At 44.6% G+C, this 12,853-nt stretch overlaps 1 protein-coding gene across 1 annotated transcript in view; it reads left to right on the top strand.

The window, feature by feature from the left end:
* The window catches only part of mtdh (metadherin), a 77,956-nt gene that overhangs the window by 22,274 nt on the left and 42,829 nt on the right, over positions 1–12,853 (top strand). The window contains exon 3 of the mRNA XM_033019475.1: positions 4,733–4,823. Coding sequence (XP_032875366.1) covers positions 4,733–4,823 — 91 coding nt within the window. The remainder of the gene's footprint in view (positions 1–4,732; positions 4,824–12,853) is intronic.

Here is a 12,853-nt window from a genome sequence, read left to right as displayed (position 1 = left end):
GTTTATATTTTAAAAAATTAAAATTTAAAAAAAACTTGACCCAAATATCTCTATTAAACTTTCCCGCTCTCACCTTATAGCTTTACCCTCTAGTGTTGAACATATCAACCCTGGGGAAAAAGTTCTGACTATCTACCCTGTCTATGTATCTCACACTATCGCTCAGTCTGCCAAGGCCTTGTAGAACTTCTTAAGTTTTAGCAGCAGAATTAGGCCATTTGGCCCATCAGGTCTGTGCCTCTCAATCATGGCTGATCTATCTTTCCATCTCAACCCCATTCTCCTGCCTTCTCCCCATAACCTGGTTGCTAAACAAAGCAACTCCCATTCGCAGACTAACATTTATTTTCTGAGCCAACTCCTCTATTGCCAGAGTGAGACCACATGCAAATTGGAGGAACTGTGCCTCATATTCCTCTTGGGTAGTGTGCAACCCAGCCATACGAAGATTGAATTCTCCAACCACTGTCTACACACACGGGACAATATACAAAGGTGGATTAACCCACAAACCCGCACGTCTTTGGGATGTGGGAGGAAACCGGAGCACCTATATGTTCACAGGGAGAATGTGCAAACTCCACACCGACAGCACTCAACATCAGTGTGGAACACAAGTCTCTAGTGCTGTGAGGAAGCTGCTCTACCTGCTGCGCCACTTCTGAAATCATCCTCAAACATTTGACCCAGGTGGAATGTTAAATGCACCACCCCCTCAAGCAGGAAGCTACAAATAATTTGAATTACGCCCAAGCTTCTTTTGCTTCCTGCATCCTAATTGCTATCAAACATTTCGCTGGGGGAGGTTTTACCCGAATGTACAGAACATTCTTGTTCGAATGGATTGCAAACCAGTTCATTGAGTAAATATTGCATTGGAGCCAAAGAGGAAAGTTGGATTTGATTGCAAATCTCATAATATCACTATTTGTATGGAAATGTCACCAAGGGAAAATTAAATTTAATGTTGAGAAAATGTGGAATGATACATTTAGGTGGGAAGAATGAGAGCAGGCAGTACAAATTTTAAAAGAGTACGATGTAAAGTGGAGAGATCTGTTGCTCGGTGTAGATATAATGTTGAAAGCGGTAGGGTCGGTTGAATACGTGTGTTCATGCAATATATCAGGGCTTGGGGTTTATACATAGAGAAATGGTGAATACGACAAAGGGAAATAATGTTGAACCTTCATAAAATGCTAGTTTGGACTAAAATGTTTATTGGGGACAGGGAACTGTAAATGCAAGAATCTTGAGTAAAACTCAAAAGTGCTGGAATAAATCAGTAGGTCAGGCCAAAGATCTTAGAGCAGAGCAAGATAGGCCACTCCTGCGAAATACAATGGGCTGACGTGTAGTACGCTACGGAGGGGATCCTTGGCATTTTTCCCCGCCCATTTTAGTAACCGGAGCCTACCTGACCTGACCCGACTCGCAGTGTAATCAATGTTGCGGGGCAACAGTTTGTGTGTGTGATATAGGGTTAGATTCATAATTCTGTCAGTTCATACTTCTTGTCAAGAATAAAATTTGACTCTGGTAATTGTCTTCTTTAATGTTTTTTAAATCATTTCTTTTTAAATGGCTCACAAACAGTGTTTGAGTTGATTTTGTAGTAACCGGAACCGACCCGACTCGCAGGGTAATTGACATTGCAGGGGAAGTTTTTGTGTGTGATATAGGGTTAGATTCATAATTCTGTTAGTTCATAATTCTGTTAATTCTTGTTAAAGAATAAAATGTTTATAAACACACATACATGAATGTGATATAAATGTATATAATCATATAACACACTCAATTATATTTCTTCTGATCCAATGATGAACTTTATTTCAGACTAGACAAGGGACATTAAATAAGAAACATTGTAAACCTCCCCGCAACTTCACACACACTAGGCCTTATCCCCACCCCTCAACTCACCTCCCCCCCCCCCCCCCCCCCCGGCACTCCCTCGCCTGCCCCCACACTACAATGTCTCCCCCCCCTCCTATGCCCCTCTCCCCGCTGCCCCGGGCCGCTCACTCCCTCTCCCCGCTGCCCCGGGCCGTGCACCCCCTCTCCCCGCTGCCCCGGGCCGCTCACTCCCTCTCCCCGCTGCCCCAGGCCCCACATTCCCTCTCCCCGCTGCGGAAACAAAGATCCGATCTTTGGCCGGAAGCAAGATGGCGGAACAAGATGGCGGGGACTGGTCGCTAAAATGGGTCCTATAATCACCCATGAATCCGCCCATGAGCGTACTACACGTTTGCGTGAGAGTAACCTATCTCTAAGGTCTTTGGGTCAGGCAGCATCTCTGGAAGATGTGGATTGGGGACCCTTCCTCAGACTCGTGGACAGGTGAAGTTTCAGGTTGGGATCCCTCCCAGCAACAACCTTCTCCTGTCTCCAATGTTCCTCCCCCTCATGGACTCCCTCTGGTTGCCTTCTACCCTCTATTTTCAACTGCCGGTGCAATATAACTGTCCTGACTTCTCCGCTCCCCTTACCCACTCCAATCCCAGCCCTTCTGAATGCACAGCCTCCCTATCACTGAGCACAATTCCAATAGTCTGAAGAAGTGTCCTGACCCGAAGCAACATCTGTCCATTTCCTCCGCAGATGATGCCTGACCCACTGATTACCACACCACTGTGTTTTACTATTGTTATTCATTTCCAAGCACTGAACATAAAAGAAAACTGCAACAACTTTGGAGAGAGTACAGGAGAGATTTGTTAAAATGAACCCATGGATAAGGGACTTAGTTATATGGACAATCCCTAGAAGCAACAAGTTCTGAGGAAATATTATAGAAGTATTTAAAATTGTAAAAAGTTATTTATGGAGTAGATGGAGTGAAACTGTTCCCATTGGCAGAGAGTTCAAGAAACATGGTAAAGTAACAAAGATGCAATAGTGGTGTTTAGGAGGCTTTTGGATAGGCATGTGGATGTGTTTGAAGGCTCTGGGCCTGCACTCACTGGAGTTTAGAAGGATGAGGAGGATCGCATTGAAACCTACTGAATATGAAGGGCCGAGATAGAGTGGATGTGGAGAAGATGTTTCCAGTGGTGGGAGAGTCTAGGACCAGAGGGCACAACCTCAATAAAAAGATGTACCTTTAGAATGAAGTTGAGGAATTATTTAAGCCGGAAGGTGGTGAATCTGGAATTCATTGCCACAGATTGCCACACAAGTCATTGGGTATTTTTAATGTGAAGGTTGATAGGTTCTTGATTTGTAAGGGATTCAAAGGTTACAGAGAGAAGGGGTTGAGAAGGAAATATGGTGGAACTGACTCGATGGGCCGTAGACCCAACTCTGCCCCTGTGTCTCATGAGCGGGCAGATGAGATTAGTTTAACTTGGCATCATGTTTGGCACGGACATTGTGGGCTGAAGGGCCTGTTCCTGTGCTGTACTGTACTATGTTATCATGAGGAAAATAAGCTTTACACAGCAAACTTTACACACCTGGAAAGTATTGCCTGGCGCAGCATCAGAGATGGCAAAACTCAAAAGTATCAGAAGGGAAAAGATTGGAAGATTATGTAGAGCGATGGGACAGCGGGTCAAGCTGGATTGCTATTACGCAGAACTGATATGGAAGTGACAGACAAAATGATTTTGTTTGAAAAATACAGCGTGGAAAAAGCAGGGCTGTGGAGTCGGAGTCGGAGCAATTTTGGTGTTGCTGGGGTGCTTCGACCTCAACATAGGAGAAGAACCAAAGTAGGTGCAGATTAGAGAATAAAAAAGAAAGCAAAGATTAGAAGCAAGCCTTGGGCAGAAGGTACATTCCCTTAAATAAAGACCACTGGTAATGTGGCGAGTTTGTGTCTAACTTGGGAAGTTGAGGGTAGAGGTTGAGCAAAGGAAGTTCACTGTGACATCCGTTATAGGGAGGATGGCAAATTGAGGAAGAAAAATGGCCCTGAAGTAAGCCTGTGGAATCAAACTTTTACGAGTCCATATTGTAACGTAAAAGGAACCAATTGAAAGGAAGTGGTGATGATGGTAAATTCAGTATGACAATGACAGAGAACATGGAGCAGTACAGCACAGTCCCTTCGGCCTACAATTTCTGATCTGAATATGATATCAAGAGCAACTCTTATCTGCCTGTACATAATTCATCGCCCTCCGATCCCTGCATATCCATGTGCCTATCCAAAAATCTCTTAAGCACCACTATTCCACAAAGGCAATGGTCTGCTTTTATAGTCAAGTTTTACTTGAATAATAAAACATTATCTGTGACTCTGCCTCCAATACTATAGAGCATCAGCACAGGAACAGGCTCTTTGACTCACACTGTCTGAACTGAACATGTTAGCAAGTTAAACTAATCGCCTCTGCCTGCACTTGATCCATGTCCCTCTATTCCCCGCATATCCATGTGCCTATCCTAAAGCCTCTTACACGCCATTATCATATCTGCCACCGGGGAATCCAAGGTCGGAATCGAACATGGGTTTCTGGCGCTATGAGGCAGTAGTTCTACCAGCTGTGCTGCCTCTCCTCTCGAGTGGAGCAGAAGATCTGGCATGGACACGTTTGGCTGAGAAGGCCTGCTTCTGCTTTGTAAATCCTTTGTAAACTTGACTGTTCTTTGGCCAACTAGTAAGCTGTGATGACCTTGGTAAGGCGTTGTTGACATATTCATGTGGAACTTGTGTGCTTTGTGGAATAATGCTTTCCATGTTCAGCAGTCTGTGCTAAGGTGACTAATCTGTTTTGTTAAATAGACAAAGAAAAACAAGAAGAAACCAAAGCCAGAGATGAAGTTTCTGCAAGATGTGCTCCAGAATCGGGCAGATGGTCGAGAAACTGATGAAGGTGGGTTCTGCTAACTTGGTGCCATTGTTATTTCAAAGACCAAAATCGCAAGACATATTTTCTTCATAGAACAGTACAGCACAAGAACAGGCCCTTCAGCGCACAATGTCGTGGCAAACATGATGCCAAGTTAAACCAGCCAATTAAAAAACCCAAATTGTTCTGCAGTTTGTAATGAACAGTGGAAATGGCAGAGGGGGGTTTGTGCTGCAGAAAGTTGGTTTTGCTGGATGGTGCTCAGTGGGTATGTTGATTATACCATTGTGTCAATGGTATACGTTCATATAAATCATACAGTATGGACACAGGCCCAATTTGCCCACGCAGACCAACTAGTCCCACCTGAGTCTGAAGAAGGGTTTCGGCCCGAAATGTCGCCTATTTCCTTCGCTCCATAGATGCTGCTGCACCCGCTGAGTTTCGCCAGCAATTTTGTGTACCTTCGATATTCCAGCATCTGCAGTTCCCTTTTGAACAACTAGTCCCACCTGCCTGCATTTGGCCCATATCCCTCCAAATCTTTCCTATCCATGTACCCGTCCAAATGTTTCTTAAACATGATGATAACTCGGCATGGCAACTAGGGGAGTTAAAGTTAAGATATAGACAGGCCCTTTGTCCCAACTTGCCCCCACCGACCAAGATGGGTGTTTGACCCATATCCCTCTAAACCTCCTCTAACCATATTGTCAGTAATGACAGTACAGATTGTCTTAAAAACTCAAATTGGTGACCATTGTCGTTCAGGTAATATAATCTCCCTATCCTTATTCAGTGTATTCATTGTGACTGCTAGCCCACCAACATTGATAATGTGAGCTGCCGTCTTGGTTAACGGGCAATTTTGGATGGCTAAGTAGGTGCTGGCTTTGGCAACAACATCAAAAGCTTATGAATGAATCTCTTCAAAATCAAAACTGGTGAAATTGGCAAATATTCTCAAGTTGTGATGAATATTGTTAACAAACATGGTCCTTCCATAAGCGAGGGTACCATCCGATTCTCCAAACGACCTAATTGCAGACTTTGATCTTTTATTTTTGATTAAAAGACACAGTATGGAAACGGGCCACACTGACTATTCACACTAGTTCTATGTTATCCCACTTTTGCATCCACTCTTTACACGTTTGAAACAATTTACAAGGGGGCAATTAACCTGCAAACCCACGTCTTTGGGATGTGTGGGGGGGGGGGGGTGGGGGGACCTGAGCACCATATAGTCACTGGAACAACTCTATGCAGAGAACACCTGAGGTCAGGATCGATCGTGGGTCTCTAATGGTGTGAGGCAGCATGCTACTCTGCCGCCCTAATTTTCTCTAGAGCCATTGCTAGGAAACTACATTGTGGTATCTGGTATCATTCTCTTTGCTCTTACTTTTTGTACTTGTGTTGACTTGATTCTGTTTGTGTATAGTATCTGGGGATACAAGGAACTGCAGATGCTGGCTTACAAAAAAAGACAAAGTGCTGGAGTAACTCAGAGCGTAGATAGGTGACGTTTCAAGTTGCCACCCTTTTTCAGTCTGAAGAAGGGTGCTGATCTGAAACGTCACCTATCCACATTCTCCAGAGGTGCTGCCTGACCTGAGTTTGGATTTATTCAGAGTGGTATTTGACCGATAGATAGGCCACAAATATTACGCCCATTCTGGTTGTCCCATAACAGGAAGAATGTGGAGGCTCGGAGAGGGTGCAGGAGATGCTGCTGGGAATAGAGGGTAGGAGCTGTAAGGAGAGGTTAGAAAGAAGTGGATTGTTTTCTCTATAGAAGTATATAAAATTATGAGATACATAGAGAGGGTATTCAATCATAATCTCATTCTGATTGCCACGACTCATTTTTTTTCTGTTGAAAACCTGTTGAAGAGGTAGCTAAAGAAAGTTATCCGATTCTCAAAATTAAATAGATCTAGGTCCACACCCTTTGGTCTCCCAAGGAGGATGACTTGTTGAATAAGATCCCGTTGACTGCTTAGATTTGTGAGGAAAAGGCAGTTCACAGAGTGATATATCTTGCATGAATTGCCTGCTTGAAGTTGCGCCTGCTCCTCATCACGGGCTTGCTTCCCTAAACTGCGGAACACCGGCGGCATCTAATGGACATTGCTGGGCAAATGTCATGACCCAGGATGCTGCCATAATGCCATCAATCAGTGCTGATGATGTATTACGGGAGCTTGTTGGCAGCTTTGTGAATGTAGGCGCCACAGTCAGTCTGTCACTCGATGCTTAAATCAACAAGACCACTGCAATACCTGCAGCTGTTATGTCCAAGTTGAGTAAGAGATGAACATCATCCTGATGGAGATCACCAAATGATGAGCAGACCAGGCCTGTGAACCTATACTAAGTTAATAATTACAGTACCACAACTAGTTTGATTGTTTAGTTTATTGTCGCATGTATTGAGGTACATTGAAAAGCTTTTATTTTTTGCATGCTATCAGCAAAAAAGACTATACAGGATTACAATCAAGCCGTACAGTGTACAAGAATAAAATTTAGTGCAAGATAAAGTCCAGTATAGTCTAATAAAAGATAATCCGAGCCTTCAATGGGGTAGATGGTAGGTCAGGACTGCTCTCTAGTTGGTGAGAGGACGGGTCAGTTGCCTGATAACAGCTAGGAAGAAAATGTCCCTGAATCTGGAGGCATGCGTTTTCAAACTTTTATACCTCTTCCCTGATGGGAGAGGGGAGTAGAGGGAGTGACTGGGGTGAGACTGGCCTTGTTAAGGCAATATAAAATGTAGCTGGAGAGGGAGGTTGGTTTGCGTAATGGTCTGGGCTGGAAACTCTACAATTGCTTGCGGCCTTGGGTGGAGCTGTTCCCAGACTAGGCTGTGATTTGGTGACAGGAGGGAAAACCATGCAGGATTCTCTTGCCTCATCGCTATCCAGTGCCACACATTGCTGCACTCCTCCATAGCCTGGCATGACACAAGGAAAGAGTCAACACCTTTGCTTCCTTGGATGCATTCAAAGCATTTCCTGTAGAACATGGTAACCATCATAACAGTGCTGGAATTCACCAAGATGTTCGTCACTAAGTCAATGACATTTGCGGTGGATTATAAGGACAACCCACAGATGAGACATGAAGATGTCAGGCATCAACACACGCAACTGGGGATGATCAGCCATGATAACATTGAATGGCCTACTCCTTCACCTATTTAGATAGGCAATATTGTCTATTGCCTATCTAAATCTTGGGTTGTACAGCAGGGTCAGGTGAATCAGGGGTAAAGTTAAATGGGTGTATGAAACAGTTTCAACAATAAAAAGGACACAGTAGCCCCTGATTATCTTGGAATATCATACAGCGTCGAAACAGGCCCTGTGACCCAACTTGCCCACGCCATCCAACATGCCCAATCTAGGTTATTCCCACCTGCCTGCGTTTGCCCCGTATCCCTCCAAATCTGTCCTATCCATGTACCTGTCTAAATGTTTTATAAATGTTGTAATAGTCTTAACTGCCTCCTCTGGTAGCTCATTCAAAGTATTGTTTTTTGTTTATTTTAATAGGAGCCTCAGGCTCCTATTACATCTTTGCCATCTCACCCCTTAAACCTATGTCCTCTCTCCAAGCTTGTTGTTGAATGATTGAATGCTGGGGAGGGGAAGGCCAAAATCCCCGTTGTTTCAGCCGCAGCTGGAGCCCTCCCCAAGTGCCCTCTTCCTTGTTTTGTTCGTGCTCACAGCTGAGACTTCCTGAGTATGGTGTCCAGTAAACAGTTTGGATGAGGTGTTAACAAAAATATTGTTTAGTTGTATTGTGGAAGTGAAAGGATGTGATGTGGAAACGAGGAACTAGATGCTGGTTTACAAATCGACATATGAAGAAGCGTCACGACCAAAAGGTCACCTATTCATGTTTTCCAGAGATGCTGCCTGACACATTGAGTTACTCTGGGGTATTTTTTTTGGTCCTTGGGACTCTTAGGTGATGGCATCACTCTTAGTTTAGTTTGGAAATACAGCAACCAAACAGGCCCTTTGGACCACTGAGTCCACACTGACCATCGATCATCTGCTTACACTAGTTCTATGTTATCCACTTTCTCGTCCACTCCCTACAAGCTCCGTACAGATTCAGATTCAACTTTAATTGTCATTGTCAGTGTACAGTACAGAGACAACGAAATGCAGTGGTTCAGAGGAGCACCCATAGTCAGGATAAAATCCGGGACCCTGGCACTGTAAGGCAGCAACTCTACCGTGCGCCACCACACCAATCTATTTGTGTAGCAGGGAACTGCAGATGCTTGTTTATACCAAAGATTGACACGATGCTGGAACAACTCAGCAGATCAGGCAGCATCTCTGGAGAAAAAGAATAGGTGATGTTTCGAATTGAAACCCTTCTTCAGACAGAAAGTAGAGGTGGGGGGCTCAAAACCGGAGGCAAGAAAACACCAGAACAAATCGGGGCCGGCAACAGGCGACCTCAGGAGAGGTGGGGCCCATAATGACCGATTGTTAGCTGGGGAAGGTGTGAGAACAAGAGTGATACAAAGATGTGACCAGTGGAACTGGTAGGACAACTATAGTGGAGGAGGGAGGAGGTAGAGTCATAGTATTGCAGCTTGGAAACAGGGCCTTCATTCCAACTTGCCCACACCAGCCAACATACCCATCTACACTGTCGCACCTGCCTGTGCTCGGCCCATATCCCTTTAAACCTGTCCTGCCCATGTACCTGTCTAAATGTTTCTTAAACGTTGACATAGTACCTGCCTCAACTACCCCCTCCAGCAACTCATTCTTCCAGCATCTCTAGAGAACATGGATAGTTTAATTTATTGTCACGTCAGTAAAAAGCTGAAAGATATGTGACTTTTTGGGACCCTCCTTCAGGCTGATTTACAATTTATTTATTTGTTGTCATTTGAACCTCATTGAGGTTCAAACGAAATTTGGTTTCTGCAGTCATACACACAAGAAAAGAACCAAGACACAACACAATTTACACAAACATCCATCACAGCGCATCTCCTCCTCGCTGTGATGGAAGGCAAAGTCTTATCTCTCCCCTGCACTCCTCATTCTCCTCCTGATGTCAGAGTCAAAGCCCCCGGCGGGCGATGCAAGGTAAATAAGTTCCGCGGCAATTAAAGCCGCGCCGGGCGATGCAAGGCCACGCTCCGGGTATTGGTGTTGGAGCCCCCGGCGGGCGCTAACAAGTCCCGCGGCCATTTAAAGCCGCGCAGGGCGATGATGTAAGGCCCCGCTCCAGGTAATTTTCAACCCCGCAACTCGGGCGGGAGAAGTCGCCGTTGCGGAAGCCCTGAAAAGCGGTCTCCCACCAGGGCTCCCGGTGTCACCGTCCACCAGACCTGCGGTTGGAGCCTCCGAATCTCCGGGGTAGGGTCGAATAGCTGGAAGAGAAGGGCAGGATAAAGCTTGGCAGGTGTTAGATAGATAAACAACACCTCATATTTCGCTTTGGTTGTTTACACCCCAGCGGTATCACCATTGACTTCTCTAGAGAAGTGGTTGAGTAAAATCCAGAGATGAAAAAACAGAAGTTTTGAAACAAAAGTAATGGATAGTTGCAAATTGTGAAGATTGAGGAAGAAATATAGGGGAAGGGGAGACGGGTATAAGTCCAGGTGGGGCGGAGTGGAGAGTGGGGAAGGGGGTGAGGGGTGTTCGTTGTTATCTAAAATTGGAGAATCCAATATTCATACCATTGGGTTGTAAACTACCAAAGCAGAATATGGTGCCGTTTCTCCGGTTTGGGTGTGCCTCACTCTGGCAATGGAGGAGGCCCAATAACATAAAATGTACTGTTATGCCGACCATCTGCGCTCGTGAACATACTCAATGAAACCGCCGCTCCAAGTGCTTAAATTTTCCCTGCCGAATGGCAAATCGCATGCCGTGGGTTTGTTGTCGACAATGCCGGCAGTTGTCTTGTGGAAGCTCATCGACTTGGATCTGGTTGGGAAATCAGTTGAATGTCAGGAGGCAGAGACTACAGGGAAAACAGGCATTAGTAAAGTTGCTTGGGTATGAATATTGGAATGCCACAAGAGTCTAGATTTATACCCATAGTTATTTACAGCCTTTAGTCATGAATATTGGAATGAAGGGATTGAGGCAAAGAAACATGATGTTGTGAAAGGTGATGATAGTGTCAGATTACAAAGAAATATTAATGGACACAGCAGTGGCGAATGTGTTTTAAGGTGGGTCACGGTCAAGTCACCCACTTTAGGCTGTAAAAGGACAGCAGAGTAGGTGGTAAATTGTGGGACACAAAGTGCTGGAGTAACTCAGCGGGTCAGGCAACATCAATGGAGAACATGGATAGGTGACGTTTCAGGTCGGGTCCCTTCAGTCTGAAGATAGGCCCCGACCCGAACCATGCCCTCCACAGATGCTGAGTTACTCCAGCACTTTGTGTTCTACTCAGAATTGCAGCATCTGCATGTTCCAGTGTCTCCATAAATTGTGGGATGCTCATCCCAATGAGCTTGGGGTAATGATACACAGACCAACCACTGAATATAACGGAAGAGGCTTCAGAGAATGGAGATTTCAGGGGGAAAAGAGCGGAGTGCTGGAGCAACTCAGTAGGTCAAGCAGCATCCTTGGAGTACATAGATAGGTGCCATTTTGGGTCAGGACGCTTCTAAAGACTGAATGTGGTGGGGATAAGTGCGAGGGAAAGCTGGAAGAAAGTATGGGCAGGACAAAGCCGGATGAGTGATAGTGGATACAGGTCGGGGAAGGAGGTTTGATTGGCAGGCGGTTGGTCAAATGCCAGAGATGAAAAGCCAAAAAGTGAGATCAGGATAGAAAAGGTGAAAGTTGGGAAACCAGAGAAAGGACTAGGAGAAATAGGTGCAAGTCCAGGTGAAGCACTGGAATGGAGGAAAAAAATGATGTCTGAAGAAAGGTCCCAAACCAAAACGTTACCTGTCATTTTTCTCAGGGGATGCTGCCTGGCCCACTGGGTTATTCCTGCATTTTGCGCTCAGCTTTTAAAAAAATAAATGTTCTTTGTAGATTTGTTAGCTAAAATTGGGAAATTCAATGTTCAAACTGCTGGGTTGTAAACGACCCAAGTGGAATATGAGGTGCTGTTCCCCCAGTTTGCAGGTGGCCTCACTCTGGCAATGGAGAAGGCCCATATTAGAAAGGTCAATGTGGAAATGAGAGGGCAACAGCAGACCAAGAATGAGTGTTCAGTGAATGCTGAACTTTACAACTGGATATGAGTAAATAAAGGACCAGGTCACACTACAGCAGTGGTTCCCAACCTTTTTCGTCAAGTTTACCTCATGGCAACTTTAATAGCACTTAACAGTGTTATTTCACTTATTTATGAACAACTAATGATGAACAGATACCAGAACCAAACACAGTCAGTCAATGAAAAAAACTATGTACAAATCCACAATCAACAAATTTATCCCCTTGGTAGGCGAAATTTACCCCAGGTTGGGAACCCTTGCACTACAACCTTTTTTATAATTGAATGGGCGAACAGTTTCAAGGAGTCAAATGGCTCGCTCACGTTGCTCTGTGCTTAATTTGATCTGGAGCTGTGTAGATTTTTTATGATTTGTACAGTAGCAGATGCCTTGTTTTTGATTTCATTGCTCTATTTTGACTTTGCGGTGTGAAATATTTTCTTGCAAATTACATGTAAAATAAAAAATGATCTGGGTAACAAGTCATTCCCTAGTGAGAGAGAGAAAGAGAGCACATGTTTTGAGCTGGTGCTTTATTCACACTGGATCCAATTATGTTCATATGAAAACCTTTCTCTGCTTAACTGCGATAATATGCATTCCAGGGAGACAGCTGCTATTTAAAAATCACAATGTTTGTCTTTTCATAAATCCAGTTGCATTTATTCACAGCTACTTTGATTCAGATGTATCTTTATTCAGTGAGGCCTTTTCTTTCACCATGCAACAATTTTGCTGCCTTCATATTGGAGTCGGACAGTACAGAAACGGGCCCATTGATTCCATGTCGGCCGTCAACCAGCCACCCATCTGTACT

The sequence above is a fragment of the Amblyraja radiata genome, chromosome 4 (assembly GCF_010909765.2).
Source record: "Amblyraja radiata isolate CabotCenter1 chromosome 4, sAmbRad1.1.pri, whole genome shotgun sequence".
In the NCBI taxonomy this organism is placed as follows: domain Eukaryota; kingdom Metazoa; phylum Chordata; class Chondrichthyes; order Rajiformes; family Rajidae; genus Amblyraja; species Amblyraja radiata.
The sequence above is the reverse complement of the archived record's forward strand: the minus strand, read 5'-3'. Positions and strand labels throughout refer to the sequence as shown.